We start from the raw sequence: 23413 nt of genomic DNA on the forward strand, positions 1-23413 counted from the left end.
GGAAGAAGAAACATATGACAGAGCTTTCTCCGGAGCAGCCCCCAGAATTTGGAACTCGCTCCCTCCAAACATTAGGAAAATTCCTAACACAGCAACTTTCAAGAGGGAAGCGAAGATCTTCCTAATGAGTAAGTTCCTTTCGTAAATAAGACGGCTCATCACTAGCACCGTGATACAGATGCTTTTAGAACAGTCCTTCGGAATTTATAAAGATAATTCACCAGATATACTGAGGTTAACCGTCTACGATTCTATACTTCTCGAGGTTCACAGATGTAGAATGCTCGGAAAAAGACGCTTCGGATCATGTGTATAGGAAATCCCAATACAACTTGTACAATAAGCAGTTCCAATAAATTAATTGGAAAATTGAAGTTAAACATATCAGGGAAATAACGATATATATGTGATTACTGACAACACACGGTAACCTAATCTTGTCACTGTATGTTTATTTGTTAACTACTGTACAGCTGCATACCTAATCTACCTCATAGCACTGTCAATCGTCCTGCTATTCAAATTGTATCATTTTTCAACTTGCCTCATGTAATTGTGAAGCGCTCTGATACCCAAGGGTCACGTTCGCGCTATATAACACTATTTAAATAAATAAATAAAAAATAAATATAAATCCAGTAGATGTTATAGCATTCATCTGACTGCCTGGCAGTTGCAGATCTAGAATTTGGTTTGTTGAACATCCCAATTAACTGCAGAAAGATCTTACAAGCAGCCAGAGCAGCTTACACTGTTGAAAAGTACTCTTTAAAATGGACGAAAATGTGTATTTGTACCTCTGCCAACATTGATCTGTCTGTGTCGCAATTAAATACTACCATATCCGCTAAGCTTGACAGAATCCGGATTAAGGTACTCCTCAATGGGTGCAGCTGGCTGCCATATCCTAGTATTTAAGGTTTCTGGTGGTATTCTCCTTTATTTCATGATAGTAAGTTGGTTGACTGGTCTGTTTTGTAATTATCTGCTTCTACTTAAAACATTTTTTTTATAAACACTAGCTTGGGAGCTGAATATGGTACAGGGGCAACTAATCAGTGTACCCTTTGAACCCATGCACAAAAAATCTCTATAAATGCTATGATGGAAAGCTGCTATTTCCCATGACTTTGGTCTAGAGATACAAGCCTTCATTGTTAAACCACCATACATAACATTTGATAAAAACAGTGTAACTGTCTACTGATCTGAAAAGTATTCCAAATATTCCAACTTCTTTCACCTTGAAGGGAAAATCACTTCCAGAATTTTCTCCTCAACCATCAGTAGCTGCTGAAAAAAATAATAGGTCTGTTTATTGATTAATAAGTATATTCAATTGAAGGTTGCCCTTCATCAAAATATCACGCTGCTGAAAAAAATAATAGGTCTGTTTATTGTTTAATAAGTATATTCAATTGAAGGTTGCCCTTCATCAAAATATCACGATCAGTTTCATGTTGCATTATTAATCGCAATGTTGAGCTTGGCCGACCTTTACAGTGCCAAGTTGGAACATTTTCAACAAGAGGCCATTCAATAACAGCTGAAGTCTTTTGGCGTTCCCTTACTTGACATTTACAGAGAAGTTAGTGATTTACTCTTTGACCCACACTTTAGCCAAGCATGTCTGGTTAACAGCTGTCAACAGTGGTTCAGGGGTGAGGAGGGCTTAGGAAGGCCCTGGACCGTCGCTAAACTGATTGATCTTATAAAACAGGTTCTACACACTCAAGAGGGTGCTGTAAGGATAGCACCCTGCGCAAATGGGTTGCCTCAAAGGGAGAGGTCAAAACGGTCCAATGTTGTCCGGATCGCTAAGTCTAGAGACTCTACCACAGGGGAATACACTCAGATCGCAACATCAACCACGGTGCCATTCCTAGCCCCAAAGCCTGTGGTAATCCCTGCAGGACCAAGCAAAACCAAAGGGGATGATGGACGGAGTGTTGAACATTGCAAACACTCACCCCCAGTCAACTGATCTGGGTATATTCCATCATCATTCTTTAGCTCACTCCGCCACCCCAGTTCAGACATGGCCATATGCAAATCAGTCTAACCCTGTGCATCATGGAAACAGTCCAGCCTAAACTGCCAAGCCATGTCCTCCCTGGACCGGAAACAAGCATCTTGGGACCGGTTTCGGGTTCATAACCCTCATCAGCCAGGCTATCTTGAATCCAGTGGCAAAGTGAGCAAGGGACACACGTCTGGGCATACCCTGCCAACTTTGGGCGAACAAAGCAGTTCCCTGCAGGACCTCCAGCTCTCTAGGCATTGTGTCCTCTGGGTGTTCCACACTTGCATTATCTGAATCTAATCTTTCTACGGAAACTGGTATCCGAGGCTTGAAAGAGCCATCATTCTGCAGTTCTTGCATTTGCAGAGGGAGGAAGCTCAGGAACTCTATGCACAAGTTAGATTGGATAGTCGTGTGCTACAGCAATCCCTTTCAGAAGTCCCTAGCAAGGTGGCGGTGCTTGCCTCAGAAATAAGAGTTAGAACAGCAAATAGCTGAGGAAGTTCTAATTGGTGGCAGCCAATTCATTCAGGATACTTGAGAGCCAAATGATGCTGGTTCAAGATAAAATAGAAGATTTGGAAAATCGACAACACCCGAGACAATCTGAGAGTTTTCGGAATACCGGAAGGCAATGAGGTAGGTGATCCCAGAGCTTCATTGTCATACTTTTTCAACAAGCTTTTCCAGACCTGGCTGACTGGCACATGGACTCCCAGATGCAGCGGGCTCACCAGCTTCCAAACTTGGCACCACAATTAAAGCCTACACCTCTCAAACCCCCCACGTCCAATGCTTATTTTTATTGGCAACTTTCTTTTTAGCCAGGCAATCTTTTTCAAAGCCCGTCCGCAATGCCTGTAATAGTAGTCTCTATGTCGATATTTGTTAGTTCAGATTTATGTAAGGCTACAATGGATAGGTGCTGAAAGTTGGTGCCAGTTAATTGATCCACAGGAGGCAGTGGGCACACAGGTCTTCCTGAAAGAAACAGTTTGCCTTAAGGTTATCAATCTGAACTGGAGGCATCGCAAGCCCTTAGCAAATGGCAAAGAGACTCTGCGCTCTCTTGAACCAGGCGAATAGAGACGGCTAATCTAAATTGCCTCATAGTCTAATGATTACTAAAAGCAATATCTCTCCTCTGTCCAAATTATTTTTTTCTCTCTATCCTCCCTTATTTTCCATAGTCGGTAATATTCGGGGTGTAGAGAGACAGGGGTGAAAAGGAGCGGGTAGTCGACACTTTGTGTGTTTGATAAATTGGGGTGTGTGGTGCGGAAGGGGGCTTTCTGGGGATGGTGGCTCAAAGTGCTGTCATTGCAGCGACAGCAATGAGGGGGAGGATGATTCCTTTTCCTAGAAACTGGGTGGGAAGGGTTGGTGACGGGGATCTAGGGAGGGGGGTTCTTCAACAGCCTCGATCAGCTCTTTTTGAAGGTGGGGCTGGGTGGGTTTAATGGAGTCAGAATGCTGTTTGATTTTGCTTATGAATGCATTCTAATAATTCAGAGAGGGAAGCAGGGAGGAAATAGAGTAAGGGTGGGATGTGTTAAACTTAGTTCATGGCAATGTCTAAGCTAAGAATTATGTGTTGGAATGTAGCTGGACTAAATCAACCCAGGCAGTGGCAACTAATCCGGGAAGACCTAATAGTTTAAAGACCTAGTTTAGTAGGAATAACTGAAACACACCTTGCTTATAAGGATCGGGAGCTCCTAAGGCAGCTAGGGTATCGCACCCTTGCGTGTACCTCCCAGACAGTCTCAATACGGGTTGTGGGCATAATGAGATCTAGGAATCTGGAGACAAACATTCTTAGACAATTAGTGGATCCTAGGGGTAGATGGGTTATGATTCAGCTAGTTATTCAAGGACAGAATTATACTATTTGTGTCATTTATGGGCTGAACTTAGATGCATTCCCGGTGAGTGTTTACATGCATCCATTTGTATTACCACAACAGTATTACTAATATGATGGTATACATGGCACATCAGGTCCATTATTTATGCACCCCATTTTTTGCCCGCAGGATTACACTAGTCCTGCTCAATGCAGATTTCCATTTGAAAGGTACCCGATTATCTTTCAGGTATTAACATGCATTAATAGTTTTCTCTCTCCTTTTCGTTTATTATATTTTCCTCTGGTTTTTCCCTCGTTTTATTTATTTTCACGCTTTTTCTTACACAATTTCCCTTTCCTTTTTTCGCTACATACACATTCACGGATAGCATCAGGTTCTGCAACTTTTTTCTTTAACGCCTTTGATAACAACACCCAAGGTCTACAAGCTTGATGTATATTTCTTGGACATGGATTTCACCTTCTTTACCCGTTCACACTAACATTCACCTATAATACCATATCACAAGAAATAACTACGCCCATATTTTCATTCACAGAATTTCGCCCCTGAAGAAGGGACCTGCGAGTCCCGAAATGCATTGGGCTAATTGATAATTTTGCAACAACCAACGAGCAACATTTTTTTAAAAATGTCATTTGTAGCAATGTGTCATAAGAACGTATTGTTTTCTATAAATGTACAACACAAAAAACTGTTTTCAGTTACAATTGTATTACAATGTAAGCTTCCAGCAAAAAGACATTGTAAAAGATATGTTTATTTCATATATGGTGTTATTTCTCTGTACAATAACAAACATATGTGAAAAGATTTCGGACTATTTGTCTGGGTACAACCAATACTTTGAACTTTCAGTTTGTTCGGAACAGTGCACACTACAATCAGGTTTCTCACCTGTATATCTCATAGTTTATCAAGTGTGTGCTGTCAACACACTACAGTAGTGTAGCACCCGTGAGCAGATTATTTCTAAAAACAAGTTTAAACTAACTCGAGTGCACCTTCATAATTATCTCCCAGCATCTGAACTTAGATAAGCCAGATATGTTTGATATGCTAAGTCTGGAGTTGTTGGACTGGCCAGGTAACCTAATAGTCATGGGAGATTTTAACTGCGTAAATCGACTTTGGTATCGATTCTACTAATCGCAGAGCACACACTCAGATGTCTAAAGTCCATGCCTCTATACAGGAACTAACATGTTTGCATAGTTTAGTTGATGCATGGAGAATACTTTTCCCACTGCTACCCGATTACACTTACTACTCGTCTCTGCATATGCAGTATCGACATGATCTTTGCTACAGAGCAGACACTGTGTGTGTCTGTCTGTCTGTCTGTCTCCCTCCCCCCCCCTAAGGTAACATCTGATCATAACTCTGTAATGCTTACAATACAGATCCTAATGGCTTGCAGGATCAGTCGGCGTTCATTTACTTTTCCTCGCCACCTTCTTACTAATCTAGAATACCTTCGAGGCCTACTCCGAGAATTCTTACAAATTAATAAAGGCTCCGCCCCTGTAGTAGCCGTCTGGGACAGTATGAAAGCATCCTTCAGAGGAATAACGCTTTAGTTCCTCTTAACGAAGAATACGCTTATGCAGGAGGGTACTAGCAGCTGCCGGCAGGAGGGTCTGATGCTAGAATTATAACATGCAAGAGCAATTCTATGTCAGGACCGGAGGCGAGGATTATGCTATTCTTTCTCCACTTTATTGAATAGCAGCCATTTTAAGACAACAAAACCAAACCACTATTCCCATGAAACATAGGGAATACAGAAGAAAACAATAGTGTCCACAGGTAGAGCGTCCTCTCCTTTGCACCAATCATAGGCTCCGTCATGGATAAAGTTCTCTGTTACTGTTCATTCCCCCTCTTTTTTCGCTGCTTGCAGCCAGATAAGTTCTATTTTATCTCTCTTGATTCTATGGTAGTTATTCATCTGCTTTTAGGCATAGTATGCTAATGTTTCATTCATTGTATGTTTAAAGGAGATAAATTCTCCTAGTTTCATGATTGTTATGCTGTTGTAACTGTGTTTATTCTGATGTCGTGGCTGTGTGCCTGCCGTTCTGGGGGGGGGGCTCTGATGTTCCCCTAGGCACCTCTCAGAGTCTGTGGGCATTTGTTTACTCTGATTGCCGCCGGTAGCGGCGTGTGCTTTACCTTGGTGCCTCAGGCGCTAGACGCGTGCTGGTATTTATCGACGCGCGCCTCGCGCTTTTCCCCCGAATCTCTGCTATTTCCATGTTTCTGGGCATTGTTGACAAATTTCTCATCTTTTTCTGTGGCGAGTCCTCCGCTACTCGGCGGACTCGCGGTCAGCCGTGGGAGCGTTCCTCCCTAACGGCTGCGCAGTTGGTGCAGTTCGCGGTGCGCTTGTCTGCCACTGGAGGGCGCACGTGTGTGCGTTCCTCGTCCAACGTGCATTCCCGAGATTCCGCGCTTTATTTGATCTCGGGAAAGCATCGTCGGACTTGAGCATGGGCCTGCCGCTACACCGTTAAACGGTCTGTTTGCTGCCTTTAGGCAGTATTGTGCATGAACGCCCCTGACAGCATTTTGAGGACATTGTCCCGCTTGGGGTTCCGTATTTAGGCCTTCAATTAAAACGCTCTTAAGAGTCAGTATTGCAGGTTTTCCCTGCTGGGCCCATACTTGGCAGGTCGCCCTTGAGATAAATATTTGCGCCAGGGCTGTGTCCCGATTGCAAGCTCTGCTTACCTGAAGTGTAGGCTGTCACCCAGCCCCCCACATTGAGTTTTCCCTCGTATATTATATTTCTTTGTGGGGCTGTATATTGTTTTTCCTTTCGCTGGCTATGGAGTCCTATGAGGACCAAGTTTATCAGAATGGCCAGTGGGAGGAGGACCCACTCGCCACACTGCCGTGGGGCGATGACTTCTACGATGTGGTAGATTCGTCCATCTTTAAAGCAGTTGAGCAGGCTATGGGATCCCTTGAGGATCGCCTCGCCTAGAAAATCGAACAGGCCTGCGATAGATTAGCCAGAGTGACGCAAGCCGTCTCCGCCTCTCGCACTTCCTGTGCTGCCCCAGTTGATTCACAACCCCTGCCGGCGAAGCGCCCCAGGGAGGCAGGGGTGGACTTGGACGCCATCGCTCGCTTGAAACAGGCTTTCTTGGCAAGTAACCCCACTCCATCTACGCCCTACATTCCCGTGGATCCTGATCAAGGGGATGATGACAATGTTGCGGGCCCTTCATGTCCCGATCGCTCTGAAGGTTCTGCGCCTGATCTTAGAGAGGGGAACCTTTGCGCAGATATGCTGAACCCCGCAGACATCCTGCATCCGAGGTCCTCAGAATGGGCGCCCTGTGACAAGGTCGCTCTTTATGTTGCCAACCATATTCGTCAGCCTTTAGAGGCCTCAGTTCGGAATTGTCTCGGGGCAAAGTGCCCTCCACCCTCTCTGTCAGGCAAAGTAGTGGCCAACCCCGACATCGACCCGCGTATGGCCACTTTTCTGCAAAAATGTGTTAAAGACCCGAAGAAGGACATTGACAGATCTTGGCGGGCTTGCCAAGAAAAGCTTTTGGATGCCCTGGGGCCCATCACTAAAATCCTGGACATGGCGGAGGAGGCCAAATCCTCCGGGTCTTTGATCTCCTCTGAAAATCTCTCCTCCTGGGCTCAACGCGTCGTAGTGTTTCTTGGCAATGCCAACTGCGCCATTTCAACTGAATGGCGCCGATCCCATCTAATCAAAGTGGACCCTAAGTTAGGAGACTTGGCGGATTCAGAAGTAGGCCCTGTGGCCCAAGGGGGCCTCTTCGGGGAACCCTTTATGAAGGAACTTGGCCGTTTTGTCAACACCTTCACATCTCTTGACAGAGCACAATCCTCGATCAGGAAGGTGTTTCGCCCTCTGGTTTTCTGAGGAGCCAGCTGAGGCAGGGGCTGCTCGTCCGGCCGTCCTAACCAACAGAGAGGACAAGGCTCCAACCAGGGACAGTATCAAGACCAAGCCCGATTCTGTAACTTTTACCCTACAAGAGGACGTCGAGGACGGAACAGAGGCGGAAGAGGCGGAGGCGCCTCCAACTCCAATTCTTCCGGTGAGTATTCTCCCTTCTTCCCTTCTAAAGGTGGGGGGCTGTCTGGCTTGTTTTTTCCCGGCCTGGGCTTCTCTCACGGGGGATGTGTGGGTTCTCCAAACCGTGCAGGGGTTTCACATAGTTTCTCGGGGATCCCTTCCAGCCGTTCCCTCCACGGCCTCTCGCGTTCTCCTCTGCCGACGCCGTGCTAGTCGATCAAGAGGTGCGTTCCCTGCTGAACAAAGGGGCGGTGGTGGAAACCCTACCCCATCCCAACAGTTTTATCAGCAACCTGTTTGTTGTGGACAAGGCGGACGGGGGTCAGCGTCCCGTTATCAATTTACACGAATTCAACGAGTGGCTGGTTTACCGTCACTTCAAGATGGAGGGTATCCATCTTCTTCGCGATCTGCTCAGGCCGCACGACTGGCTGGTGCGTCTCGATCTCAAGGACGCGTATCTGACTGTTCCCATTTTTCCCCCTCACCGAAGGTTTCTTCAATTTCACTGGCACCACCTACGAATTGGCCACCCTTCCCTTCGGTCTGTCCTCCGCCCCTTGGTGCTTCACCAAGGTTCTCCGTCCAGTCATCAAAAGGCTGCAGGCGTCCGGCATGCCCCTCATGGTTTATTTGGACGACATCTTGCTGATGGCGCAGTGCCCCTCAACCTTGACTCGTCAGCTCCAAACTACGGTCAATCTGCTACAGAGTCTAGGCTTCGTGGTCAACGAAGCGAAGTCTACACTCATTCCGTCCCCGACAGTTGTCTTCCTGGGTTTTTCGATCGATTCAGTGGTGGCAACTCTGTCTTCCCTCCCGCAAGTTGGAGAAGATTCGTCACGAGCTCAGAAGGGCACTAGCGCAGCAGCATCTCTCTCTCAGGCAGTTGGCCCGCCTTGTAGGGTTGCTGTCGGCGTCGATTCAGGCCATATTTCCGGGACCACTCCATTACAGGGCCCTGCAGCGCCTCAAGGCCTATCACCTTCGCAAGGGCTGCTCCTATTCTCGGAAGGTACCCCTTTCAGCAGAGGCCAGAGAGGAGATTCAGTGGTGGCTCGCCAACATGGAGGCCTGGAATGGGCGGGTGATTTTCGGTTCCGCGCCCGATATAATTACCAAACCCGAACCCAGCAGGTCCGGCTGGGGCGCACGCTGCGGCGAGTTCACGATGGGTGGTGTGTGGTCACCACAAGAGCAACAGTTACATATCAATTGTCTGGAGCTCTTGGCGGGATCCTTTGCGATCCAATGCTGGACCAAGTACTCCGTTTGGTCTTGCGTACTACTGAAGATGGACAATGTATCGCCGGTCCGGTACATCAACCATCTCGGGGGCACGAGGTCGAGAGCGCTCTCGGACATGGCGGCGAACTTTTGGCAGTACTGCCTGGAACACCACGTGTCTGTGATGGCGGAGTACTTACCGGGTCAGGACAACCAGGTGGCAGATTTTCATTCTCGTCACTTTTACGACGGGAGCCTGTGGAAGCTGCATCCAGGAGTTTTTTCGGACCTCCAGAGTCTCTGGGGCCCATTCTGAGTAGACCTGTTTGCCTCCCGATTGGATCATCAACTTCCCTGGTTCTTCAGTTGGAGACCGGATCCCCTAGCGGCACAGACCGATGCTTTTCTTCAGAATTGGAGAGATGAACGGGGCTATGCTTTTCCCCCATTGGCGATGCTTACCAGGGTCTCCGCTCAAGTCCGTCGCCAGAATGCGGTCGTGGTCCTAGTATCTCCAATTTGGAGATCTCAAGTCTGGTTTCCGGTTCTTCTGGAACTTTCTTGGGATTCGCCAATCCCACTCCCCCACTTTCCGACTCTTCTACTCAGTCCGGACAACGTTGCTCATCCGCTGATAGCGCAGGGTTCGCTCGCTCTGATGGCGTGGTGGATTACAGGGGACGCTGGGCGGTCCCGGGCCTTTCGGGAGCAGCTGAGAAGTTCATGTCAAAGGCATGGGCCGATAGCACCATCAAACGGTAACGGTGTACTTGGAGGAGATGGTGTCGTTGGTGTATGCGACGGGGTCTCAATCCCGTGGCAACAGATGTAACTTCTATCTTAATTTTTTTTAGCCAGCCTAGCGGAGGAGGGCTTAGCTTATAGAACTGTCAACACCTTTCGTTCTGCCATCTCAGCTGGTCATGCGGTGGTGGACGGTTCTCCGGTGGGCGAACATCCTTTGGTGTGTCGTCTTCTTCGGGGCATTCGCCTTTCTCTGCCTCCTGAGCCTTGTTATTCCAAACTCTGGGATGTAAATCAAGTTTTGAACTTGTTCCTCCCCTGGCAACCTAACCAGTTCCTCTCGCGGAAAGAATTATCGGCGAAGCTGGCAATGCATCTGTGCCTTGTTTCCTGCAGAAGGGTGTCTGATGTCAAAGCCTTGGATATTTCCAGCAGGGTTTTTTTCCCTACGGGGGTCACTTTCACGATTCGTAGACGGATGAAATGTGGGACGAAATCCGTCTCGTACCCTGCTTTTCCGGATGCTCCTAAGTTGTGTGTGGTCTCATGTCTTAAGGCATACGAGGAGATGTCGGAAGAGTTTTGCCCGCCGGGCGAGCAGCAGTTGCTTTTTGCGCTCAAGAAACCTCATAAAGCGGTTTCTTCTTCCTCCATTGCCCGTTGGGTAAGATGGGTGATGCAAGAAGCGGGGATTGACCTTCGAGCCTTTGGAGCTCACTCCGTTAGAGGAGCAATGGCCTCTAAGGCATTTACCCTGGGAGCTCGTCTGGAAGACATTCTGAATGCAGCAGACTGGTCTTCAGACTCTATCTTTAAGCGGTTTTACTTCAAACCGATTATTGATATGGCTCACTTGGTGGTGAGCAAGCTTTAAACAAGCATAATCCTCGCCTCCGGTCCTGACATAGAATGAAAAATTTCCTAGCTATCGTGACGGAAAGTTTCAATTCTATTAAGGACTCGGGGCGAGGATTATCCCACCCAGGGTTCTCGTTCCTCCGTGATACCTTCCCATCCTCGTATTGGGGTAAGTAACAATTTTTCGGGTCTGGTTTATTTCTCTATTTGCTGTTGCTTGGTTGTACCGTTTCCCCTACAGGTGAAGCCTTAACCTTGGCTGTCGCTTATACTTTGTTTTGTTCTTCAGGCAATTCTGAAAAACAAGATTCATAACACCTACTGACTGCCTGACCTACAGCGACGAAAGAGAGGGAATGAACAGTAACAGAGGACTTTATCCATGACGGAGCCTATGATTGGTGCAAAGGAGAGGAAGCTCTACCTGTGGACACTCTATTGTTTTCTTCTGTATTCCCTATGTTTCATGGGAATAGTAGTTTGGTTTTGTTGTCTTAAAATGGCAGCTATTCAATAAAGTGGAGAAAGAATAGCATAATCCTCGCCTCCGAGCCCTTAATAGAATTGAAACTTTCCGTTACGATAGCTAGGAAACTTTTCATTCTCGTCAAAGATCCAGGTTAGCAGCATATTATGCTTAGACTGATCGGGAATCGGCTTATGCTCGATCGTGGGCTAAGGGAAAAGGTTGCCGCAAATTATTACAAGAACAAAATGCTCCAATATGAATACAGTGAGAAAGATGGCCTTATTCTTGCAAATCAGATCACTGACAAAAACTCCAGTGGTGCTATCAGTCGGATCAAGGGGCATGACGTGGTATTACATACTCAACCTCAGAACATAGCATAGCAGTTTACTTCCTTTTTTCAAGGCATTTACAGTAAGCCGGAATGTCCCGATTACACTAATATTTCAGACTACTTACAGAGATGTCAATTACCTCAGATCGATCCCCATCAAGAACTTGCAATACACCGTGATATTTAGATAGAGAAAATCAAGTCAGCGATGAAAGCTTTGCCGTCTGGGAAAGCTGCAGGAAATGATGCAATCCCACTTGAATTTGATGAAGTCTTCATTAACATCTTATTATCTGAATGTCTTGTTCTGTTTGACTATAAGCAGCGGAGGGGATGCTCTTTCCTCTTGGGTATAAACAAATGTTTTTCTTTTTCTTCAAAAAAGTTAATCTACTCAATGAAATGGGATCCTACAGACCCATCTCATTGATAAACTCAGATGCTAAGGCTCACTCCAAAATTTTGGCTAAGCGTCTGGCTCCTCTTCTTCATATTCTTGTCTCAGAACAACAGCATGGGTTTGTCCCCGGGAGAGATACTACCAATCACACTAACACCACAATAGCTGCATTTGACGTAGCAGGGAAACTAAAGATCGTATTGGCATGATCATGCTAGACGCCTAGAAGGCCTTTGATCGTGTTGTCTGGGACTCTCTATGGGCAACTATGAGTGCCGTTAGGTTAGGCGGTCAGTTGACATCAATGGTTCAGACTTTATATTAAAACCCAAAGGCTTCGGTTATAATGGGGGGAAATCCTTCTCATCTTTTTGAAATGCATAGAGGAAAGTGTCAGGGTTGTCTACTTTCTCCCTTGCTCTTTGCTCTGTATATAGAACCTTATTTAAGATGTTTATTGCTGAATTATTGTTTTAATAATTGCTTTAGTAAAAGTATTATACCAGTGAAACTAAATGGAATAGAATTAAAAGTAACTGCTTATGCAGAGAGCATTGCAGTCTACTGTACTAATCCATCGGACACTCAAGCTCTCATGTCAAAAGAGGCAGACCAATTTGGGTTTTTCTCTGGGCATAAACTAAATTTATCCAAAACTCAGACAATTCTCAACTTTCAACCTGATATTAAAATAGCTGGAGTAAGCTCCTCGACCACTTACTTAGAAATTGGGATCAGCAGTCGAATAGATTACATCAATGCATTTAACTATGAACCTCTTCTACAGTTAGTAGCCGTGAATTTACGACAATGGCATCAGCTTCCTCCTAGTATTGTGAGTCATTGTAACATAGTTGAGATGAATATACTCCGTAAATTTGTATACCTATTTCGTTCTATACCACTTCGAATTGCAGACTTTGTTAAAACGTTTGGAGGAGTTCATAGGCAGATTTATATAGGGCCAGAGGACGGCAAGGCGTGCCATCTGTTTTTTTTTTAATTGCCATATAAACAATGGGGGCTTAACCTCCCGGGGTTTAAGCTATATTACTGGGCAACCTATACCGGGCTCATACAGAATTTAGTTACTGGGCGACAAGGTGGTCTGGCAGTACTGAGATATCAACGTACTCTCGGCTTTGATATCCGTTTTTCACTCCATAAGCTGACAGACCCTAAGTATTTTAGGTGGGTCAGATTTAAGATAAGGGATTTAGTGCGGATTACGCGGGATATGTGCACCAAATATTCTTTACCTTTGCTTCACAGTCATACTCCGTTTGGGGGCAACCCTGCCCTCCCTGCTATCTTTCATGATCATACCGGTAGAGAGTGGGGTAGGCAGGGGGTATTCTCCTGGGTCACTGTTAGACTTCCATGGTTTCAATCAATCAATCAATCAATACATTTATAAAGCGCGCTACTTACCCGTGAGGGTCTCAAGGCGCTGAGGGTGGGGGGGGGGGGGTGCTGCTACTGCTTGAAAAGCCAGGTCTTGAGGTTTTTCCTGAAGGCGAGATGGTCCTGGGTCATTCGTAGGTGTGCGGGGAGGGAGTTCCATGTTTTGGCTGCCAGGTAGGATAACGATCTTCCTGCAGTGGTGGTTCTGTGAATCCGTGGGACGAGGGCAGGGCTGGCGGAGCGGAGCCGGCGGGTGGGAGTGTAGAACGAGAGGTGGTTGTTGAGGTATTCGGGGCCAGTGTCGTGGAGCGCTTTGTGTGCGTGGGTGAGGAGCCTGAATGTGATCCTCTTGTTGACGGGGAGCCAGTGCAGGTTTCTCAGGTGGGCGGATATGTGGCTGTGGCGAGGGATGTCGAGGACGAGTCGTGCGGAGGCGTTCTGTATGCGTTGTAGTCGTTTCTGAAGTTTAGCGGTGGTTCCCGCATAAAGGGCGTTTCCGTAGTCCAGTCGGCTGGTGACGAGGGCTTGGGTGACGGTCTTTCTGGTTTCGGTGGGGATCCACCTGAAGATTTTCCGGAGCATGCGCAGGGTGTTGAAGCAAGAAGATGAGACGGCGTTGACTTGCTTGGTCATCGTGAGGGAGGAGTCCAGGATGAAACCCAGGTTGCGTGCGTGGTCCGAGGGTGTCGGTGCGGAGCCAAGTGCTGTGGGCCACCAGGAGTCGTCCCAGGCGGATGGGGATTGTCCGAGGATGAGGACCTCCGTCTTGTCTGAGTTCAGCTTCAGGCGACTGAGTTTCATCCATTCTGTCACATCTTTCATTCCTTCCTGGAGGTTGGTTTTGGCGGCGGCTGGGTCTTTGGTGAGGGAGAGTATCAGCTGGGTGTTGTCGGCGTAGGAGATGATGTTGATATTGTGTTTGCGTGCGATGGCGGCGAGGGGGCTCATGTAGATATTGAAGAGGGTTGGGCTGAGCGAGGAGCCTTGGGGTACGCCGCAGATGATCTCGGTGGCCTCTGAGCGGAAGGGAGGCGGACTCTCTGGGTTCTGTCGGAGAGGAACGAGGAGATCCAGTCCAGGGCCTTTCCTTGGATCCCAGTGTTGAAGAGGCGGGTTATTAGGGTGCGATGGCCTACGGTATCGAAGGCTGCCGAGAGGTCCAGGAGGATGAGGGCGGCTGTTTCTCCGTTGTCCATCAGGGTCCTGATGTCGTCGGTGGCTGCGATGAGGGCAGTCTCGGTGCTGTGGTTGGCTCGAAATCCGGACTGGGAAGGGTCGAGCGAGTTGTTTGCCTCGAGGAAGGCTGTCATCTGTTTATTGACGGTCTTCTCAATGACTTTGGCCGGGAAGGGAAGAAGAGAGATGGGGCGGAGGTTCTTGAGGTCTTTGGGGTCCGCTGTGGGTTTCTTCATAAGGGCGTTGATTTCTGTGTGCTTCCAGCTCTCGGGGAAGGCGGCTGACGCGAACGAGATGTTTATGACGTTCCGGAGATGGGGTGCGATGATGGTGTCTGCTTTGTTGAAGATATGATGGGGGCAAGGGTCGGAGGGGGAGCCGGAGTGGATAGAGTTCATGATGTTGGCCGTGTCTTCAGTGCTGATGGGGGTCCAGGCGCTGAGGGTGGTGGTGGGGGTCGCTGGTTCAGTGACTGAAGGCGGAGTCTGGGGTCCGAAGCTGTCGTGTATATCTGCGATCTTTCGGTGGAAGAACGTGGCAAGGGAGTTGCAGAGTTCTTGTGACGGTGTGATGTCGTTGTTGCTGGCGCTGGGGTTGGAGAGCTCTTTGACGATGTTGAAGAGTTTCTTGCTGTTGTGGGTGTTGTGGTCTAGACGCTCTTTGAATAATATCCTTTTGGTGGTGCGGATCAGCTGGTGGTGTTCGCGAATGGCGTTCTTGAGGGCTGTCATGTTAACTGTAGTTTGTTTGTGGCGCCAGGTTTTTTCGAGGGTTCAGCAGGATTTCTTGGATTCTTTGAGGGCGTCTGTGAACCATGAGGCTTTCCTGTTGCTGGTCATGCCTGGGGGGTTCTTCAGTGGTGCGAGATCATCGGCGCAGTTGGTGATCCACTGTGCGAGGTTGTGGGCTGCGTCGTTGGTGTCAGCGGTGTAGGCTGGCAGGTTCTGGCTCAGCGATGAGAGGAGCTGGTCTGTGGTGATTTTACTCCAGCATCTGCGGGGCATTTGTTGCGTGCAGTGGTGGGATGTGTTCTTTTTAAAGGGGAAGTGGATGCATCTGTGGTCGGTCCAGTGTATGTCAGTGGAGTGGCTGAAGGAGACGTGGTTGCTGGCGGAGAAGATGGGAATGAGCGTGTGGCCAGCGAGGTGGGTGGGGGTGTTCACCAGTTGCTTGAGTCCGAGGTTGTCGAGCAGGGTGGTGGTGGTGTTGTCGCTGTTTTTCTCCAGGTGGAAGTTCAGGTCCCCTAGGATGATGTATTCTGGAGACGCTAGGGCGTGCGGGCTGATGAAGTCGGCGATGGTTTCGCTGAATTGTGTGCGTGGGCCCGGGGGTCTGTAGATGAGCGTTCCTCTAAGGGTGGTCTTGGGGTCGGTGTGAATCTGGAAGTGTAGGTGTTCGGCGGCAGAGAGTGTGTCTTCAGTGACGGTCGTGATGTTGATGGTGCTCTTGTAGACGATGGTGATTCCTCCTCCGGTTTGGTTGACGCGGTCCTTCCGGGTGATCTTGTAGCCGTCCGGGATGCCTATGGCGATGTCTGGGGCAGAGGAGGTGTTCATCCAGGTTTCCGTGAGGAAGGCGACGTCCGGTGCTGTTGTGTCGAGGAGGTCCCATAGTTCGACGGCGTGCTTGTGGACGGAGCGTGTATTGAGGAGGATGCACTTGAGGTGGTGGTTGTTGTTGCGAGGTTCGGCGGGTGGTCTGCAGGTTCGGAGGCAGGTGTATTTGCAGGCTTGACAGGTGAAGGGTCTGTGGGTGCGCTTCGGGGTGGTTTGGTAGCAGGCGGCGGTCGTCCGGTGTTGAGGGCGGCGGAGTCATACCTCAGTCGAGTGGCCTGGCTCCGGCGGGGCCAGGAGTTCTGGCGCTGGGCTCAGACGGGCTCGCCAGCGGCGCGCGTCCTCCATATGAAGGGCTGTGGGAGGGAGGAGCTGCTGGGAGGCGGGAACGGGGCGGCGAATGGGAAGAGCGGGGGCGGGCCGCAGGGAAGCAGTGGCGGGAGTGAGAAAGGCACAAAGGTAAACGGGGGAACAGAACAGAGAGGCGAAATCGGGGCAAAAGGGCACAAAAGCAAAACTGGGCAGAGGGGGCACAGAGGTACAGCAGTGGGGGAGATCAAGTACAACGGGTAACAGGTGGATACAGAAGTAAAAACGGGAGACAGGACACAGAGGCGAAATCGGGGACACAAAAAGCAAAACGGGGGGGGCACAGAGGCACAGCAGTGGGGGAGAACAAGTACAACGGGCAGCAGGTGACACAGGAGATACAGAACCAGAGGGGCAGGACTTACGTAGTAGCACAGTAAGAGACACGGGCAGCAGCAGTATCAGCGGGGCAGCGTCACGGGAGGACCGTGTGGAAGGCTGGGGGGGCGACCTGCCTGAGGACAGGGTCAAAGGACTTTCACTTCACTGCAGTAAGTGCTCCGGCTCCTGGAATGTTTTTTTATTAAAGTACCTGAAGGTCAAAGGTTACGGTCTGCATGGCTGTAAGGTTAATATCTACTTGGAAACCCCACGAAATGTTTATAATGGTCAGCGGGCCATGTATCAGAAGCTTACTTAGCATATCGAAGATGACAATACGCAATTGGCTCCTAAATGGAGTTGGCTTCTTGCCACAGAAACGTCGGCCCTGGAGCTGCAGGAGGCACTTGCAGTACCAGATCACTCTGTAATCTCGGTTAGTCTGAGGTTGCAACAATTCAGAACAATGTGCATGCTTTATTATACCCATATTTGTAAATGGTAACAGACTCAGGCCTCCGACAGGGTATACTGCCCGAAATGCCCTCAGTATGCGGCTAACATTGTACATATGTTTATAGATTGTCCAATGCTTCAGGAATATTGGGGTAGTGTATTACAGCGCTTAACATCATACATGGGGTTCGATTTCACTTAACCAATAAGAAAATCATGCGGGGGTTTACATTTTGTCTGGATCTTGACCTTGGGTCACTTGTTTCCATTATAATCGTTACCATTGCAGTGTCAGGGTCTAGATAAACCCCTCTCCGCGACAGTAATTGAGTGGTGGGTGAATGTGAACTTGCAGTAGCCAAAGCATGAGGCCCCCGAACCATCAAGAAAATTGAAAGAAAATAGTCTAGGCTCCAATTGGGGTAGCTAATGTCATTGCTGGTCAAGATCCTGGTCTTAATGTAATCTTAGTTTAGACCCATCGATTCTCTGTTCCCTCCTATAGTTTCCCCTTTCTAATTTCTCTGTTCCCCCTGCCAATGACATATCTATATTTGATTCCGAAGGCTTACCTGTGTAATGTGTTTATTTTTTCTGACTCCAAATAATATTAATGAAAAAAAAGTGGTTCAGACAGTGCAGTACTGCCCAGCCTTTAAAAAAAATAATGTATGCCAAATTTCCGTCTGTTCGGAATAAGGTAATGTTTTGGTAAACGTATTTCAGTTGCAGCTTCTGAGCAGGTTTGAAACCTTGAGCTGTCCACCTGGTTGCTGGGATTCATGTCATATTATGGGGTGGATGGGCTAATTCTAGTCTATGAATGCTAACTGATTTTCAGTGTCACTTGATGTATTAAAATATTGCTTCGCTAACGCTGCCTAGCGATGGTTCCCAGCCTGATGCCTGGGAATAATTCAGGGTTGTGTATTTATGAAAGATACCAATGCTCAAAAACTGTAGTAACAGGTAAGTATATATTTTAAAGTTTGCCTCTTAAGGGAGATATATATTTGAAAGTGCTCTTCAAATCTCACATTGAGATTTTTTGTTTACATGAAGATTCCCTAGATGGAGAGCTAGGATAACACATACATCACTGTCATGTTTATTGTGTTTTAATCTACTCGGGATATTCCCCCTGCTTGAGTTGCATGTGGCAGAGAATCAAAAGCAAATATGTATGATTAATAAAACACAAATTTAGTGTATATTATTTGTCAATGTGATAATCAAGCTTATGTGAATACATTCTCAGTATTTAGTATAAGTGCTGACTGCCTTATTTTACAGTGTTTTGTGTTATTGCTTTCTAAGAGTTTCTAGAAGAATTGCATACCTTGTTTGTTATTCAAAAGAACGTAGGCTCGCGGACTGACAATAAGTCAAAGGGCATCGGCCCACTTTCTGTTAATTGTTTAAGTTAAGAAGAGTTTTAACAACGACGAAATATGGTGTTAGAAACAAAGCACAGAGAGGGAAGGCTAGGTGACGCTGGGACAGGCCGTCCAGAATCCTACCTCTGCTTCCAGTTGAAGGCTACCAGTACGGAGGCACTTAGCCTTCGATCGCTGGCTTATCAGTGCAGCTGGTCTTCTGAAAAGAGCATAGCAGGCGTTACTATTGTATGAAACGCATGCTCTATCTTTCAACGGGGTATGTAGATCTGTACCATCTGTGGAACTCGAAATAGTTTTTATTTTCTGCTGTGCTAGTATTAGATTCGAACTTGAAGTAGTAAAATCAAGGTCGGATTTATTTATAACCATAATCATGATGGAGTGTTCCCCATATTCAAGCTTTTATTATGTTACTGCTGCCATTTTATTTCTCCTCATTGAGGTTATAGTTCATATTGTGTGCTCTAGCCTAGATTTTTTATTTTCAAATTGAACCTTTAGAATGTATCCCTTGTGTTCGTGAGTGTTTAATTCATTAATGAAATACGGTTTTGGTGTTCAGTAATTATCCTTGCAATATCTCACGTGATTAACAGTTTCCTGAAACACCTCTCACTCAAAGCTTCCTTAGTGGGTTGTGAAGTGGTTGCAGTTGTTTTCTGTTTCGGGTTGGCACAGTGATCGAGTCCTTTGTTCCAGAGGTCTACAATACAGACCTCTATTTTGAGTAAAAAATATCTTAAAAACGTATAATTATTAATTGTATCCATTTATTTTGAACAGTGGTTGATTTCCACCCCTCACCCCCTCAAATCAGTGTCATTCTGCCTATCTCAAGAATTACATGAATTGCTGTTTAAGATATGCCCAAATTACAGGTGTAAACAAAAGTCTTCTATTACACAGTCTGAATTAGGAACCTTTCCTGATTTTTGGGCCGTTAACGAAGGGGCAAAGTTATGAATCTCAAAATCAGGAGCAAAGTATCAAAAGAAACTATCCCTGTGGATTAAAGAAAAGCACTCTATGCAAAAAGGACTTGACAACTTATCTTTATTTTCTAACTATAGGTGACTTTTGAAATTAAAATAACCTCATTTCAGGTAATGCTTGTGCAGATAGACTAAAGAAACATTTTTGAAAGGTATTGGTTTGTAAAAGTGATCCAGGGTTTTTCACATGGTGAGACCTTTCACTGACATAGATGAAGGTTCTATTCATTGGCAGCTAGGCGTGCAGGTAACTAACATTTATTTACTGAGGAAACCCAGTGACTACATCTATAGTTCATTTTTGTGTAGTTACAGTTGGCAGGCTTAATAGAGGAAGTAATCAAGGCAATGCTGAAGGCAAGTACTTATTCATAGTATTCAAGGTTGTATTGGATTGCAATGTGCATTTCCTTTACTTAGAAAGCACTAGCAGATTAGAGGTCGCTAGCTTATAGAAGTACTAGAAAAGATTGCTTTTGGCTCTTAATTGTAGTACTGTTATGGAGCTACTGGGGCTTATTGGGCTCTCGTCCACCAAGTTAGATATTTGCTATGGAGAGTGAAATTATATGTAACAGAGCAGAATTTCTGAAGGTCTATTTTTTCCATACTTCAGGTTCTTTGGTTATTGAGGAAAATGATGTGTCGCAGCATGCAACTCCCATGGAGGTCCAAAATCCGCAGGCACAGAACACTCCTATCCAGAATGTCGAGACGCAAGGATCATCTGCTAACCAGCTATCAAAGTTCCCCACACAGATCAATTTGGCACAGCTTCGCCTACAGCACATGCAGCAACAGATCTTGGCTCAGAGGCAGCAGGCACAGCGACGCGCAGCTGCTGCAGGTCCTCCCCATTCCATGGGCCTCCAGAGCCCAACTGGACCTCCACACCCAATGGGGCTTCAGAACCCTAGACTCCAGGGCTCAATTTCACATCAGCCTTCAGCATCAAATCAGGTAGATTTGGTCAATCCTGTTTCTGGGTTGTGGGTTCTGTGAGCACCAAATGATTGATTCAAAAGTGCTGGTGAAAGCAAATAACTTCGCATGGTGCCCTGCTTCTTAAGAAGTTGATTGGAGTGTTGTTTGAACAGTTAAGTTCTGATTTGAAAAGTAAAGAGCTCCATGGTAAATGGTCACATTATCAGAAAATGTAATGGAGAAAGGAGAAAACTAAATGTGTACATGTCTATATATAACACATTAGAGCCTTCATTACCTGTTTGAAAGCCCTTTTAATTTCGTTATTACACGAGTTATGACGTTTCTAGTCACCTGTAATTACGAAGTATCGTTGCTTCTCAACTCTAGTTACTTATTACAGATGAGCTTCAACAACTTTAGGCCTACTGCCAGCAGCAGGTAGGTCACAGAGAATAATTGCAGCTACGGTTTAAACGACGAAAAGGAAAACTCTTTTAATTCTTCCGATCGCTTTTTTTAATGTTTAATTTTGTACTACAGATTTTTATTTTTTTCTATGTCTATACAATCATACGACCTCTTTCATATGAAAGCAAAGACGCCAAGGGCTTAAACAGTTTGGCGGTTCCGGATTCATACTTCATAGCATCTGCATTGGTCTTTACTTTATGTAGAATTGATCATTGTTGGAGAGAATAATTTTGTCCTCCTTTTCAAATAATTGGATTTTGTTTTAGGAACCATTTTAGGCTCAACGAAATACCCTATCATGCATTGTTCAGATGCTTTGTTTATTTTAGCATTTTACTAATACACAAACTGAAACCATCTCTTAATTTCTGATCCAATTCTGCTTCTTTTCATTTAGGTCCCACGTTTGGTAAATTACCAGCATATGAATGCAAAATCCAATGGGCCGATGCTTCCCATCCAGCAGCTGAGATTTCCACAAAACATGCCAAATCCTCAGAACATACAGGCTGTTCAAAGTATCCAGAATATGCATAGTATACAGACTGTGCAAAACATGCAGAGTATGCAGAACATCCAGAATGCACAGACTGCACAAAACATGCAGAATATGCAAAGCATACAGAACATACAGGCTGTGCAAAATATGCAAAACACCCAGAACTTGCAAAATGCACAAAATATGCACGCGATCACTCGGCGAGCAATGAGGCCCAACCATATGCAAATGGCATATCTGGCACAGCATGGCATGAAACAGGTAATATGTAATTTTATAGAGGCGTTGCTTAGCAGTTATTACATATTTCTAGTCCGCATATTGTATTTATTTGATATGAGGATCAACCTGCAATTGTGCTGATTAGATGGGTGGGGTTCACTACACCTAAAGAATTTCTCTTCCCACGTATCATGCTATACTAATGTCATATTGCGAGATATCGGCATTTCTTTTGTTGTTCAAAATATCAAACCGAAAACTACATTGGTGAGTAGAAAACGTGATTATATCAGATTGTGGGAGTAGCTACACACTTTAAATATAAAGTAGAAAGAAAATACCCATTTGTACATTGAGCTGTGTCACCTCCATATCTGTGGATGCAGTCTTTTATGTTAAGCCTACAGCGTGTGTGCGCTGTCTGCAAGACCTGCTGTCCTCAATAATACCACTCTTTTCCCACCTCCTACTTATCGGCTCGCTCTGATGTCGCTTTTCTTTGGTGCCTCCTAACTCGTTCACTTTGCCCATACGTCATGTACGTTTCAGGCTCCGGTTCACCGGCCAATCAGTTTCCTTACTTTTTACCTCTTCAAATGTTGTGTGAGAGAACAATTTTTTAATTTCTGCCACCACTAGTCACCAAATCTCAGGTGAGGAAAAACGCCCTTTCATTTGAATATTTAACTCTTGCATTGTTTGCTTTTTGAAACAACAATTAACTGTAGTAAATGCCATCCATGGCCGCCGTGCTTCAGATTTCAGCACTCATAACTTTATTTAAATTTCCTCTACAAAATGCCATGTCCCAGTTCCGGATGTTTTTGATCAGCGCGATAGCATGAGTACAGCGCAGATAACTCGGTTTGTCAGTGGAGATGCTTGGATTAGCTAAAAAGAAAAGAACTAACGGCGGACTCCAAATGCCACACCTCTTTGCTGTGTTCCCATATGGTATGAATAATATGATTATAGTAGGTGTGCACAAAAAAATGCTCCTGCATCCTCCGTTAAAGGACACAGACTACCAAGCAGATAAGCAAAATTTGAAAATGATTGGAGCAGTGCACTACCAAATATTTAGTTAGTCACACCAAGTGGTCAATTTTCTTTCCATAGAAAAAGTCTTTATTGTAGTTATCCAACAGAAATATGAAGAACGTCTCAGCCAACGCGTTTCGTTCAAAGAATTGAACTTCGTCAGGGCTATATTGAAAGAAAAAAGGTTCCAATTGGCATGTTAACCTAAGGGCCACATCACATCATGTCCTCTTTTTGCTCGAAAAGGGTCCCTAACGGCATGGTGACCGATCGTTTAGGGACCCTTTTCGAGCAAAAAGAGGACGTGATGTGATGTGGCCCTTTGGTTAACATGCCAATTGGAACCTTTTTTCTGTCAATATAGCCCTGACGAAGTTCAATTCTTTGAACGAAATGCGTTGGCTGAGACGTTCTTCATATTTCTGTTGGATAACTACAATAAAGACTTTTTCTATGGACAGAAAATTGACCACTTGGTGTGACTTTAACTAAATATTTGGTAGTGCATGTGAAAAAGTGCCATCTTTCTTGCATGGTATGCCCCCACTTTTTGCTGAATTGCTGACTGTACTTTGACTGAGTGTGCCCTG

General features: G+C 46.1%; 1 protein-coding gene across 1 annotated transcript in view; it reads left to right on the top strand.

The window, feature by feature from the left end:
* Positions 1–23413, top strand: part of TRIM24 (tripartite motif containing 24) — an 868915-nt gene that overhangs the window by 341150 nt on the left and 504352 nt on the right. Inside the window, exons 9-10 of the mRNA XM_085652031.1 lie at positions 20280–20623; positions 21459–21821. Of these exons, the coding sequence (XP_085508157.1) occupies positions 20280–20623; positions 21459–21821 (707 nt within the window). The remainder of the gene's footprint in view (positions 1–20279; positions 20624–21458; positions 21822–23413) is intronic.

Source organism: Triturus cristatus, chromosome 4_1, assembly GCF_964204655.1.
Source record: "Triturus cristatus chromosome 4_1, aTriCri1.1, whole genome shotgun sequence".
NCBI lineage: Eukaryota > Metazoa > Chordata > Amphibia > Caudata > Salamandridae > Triturus > Triturus cristatus.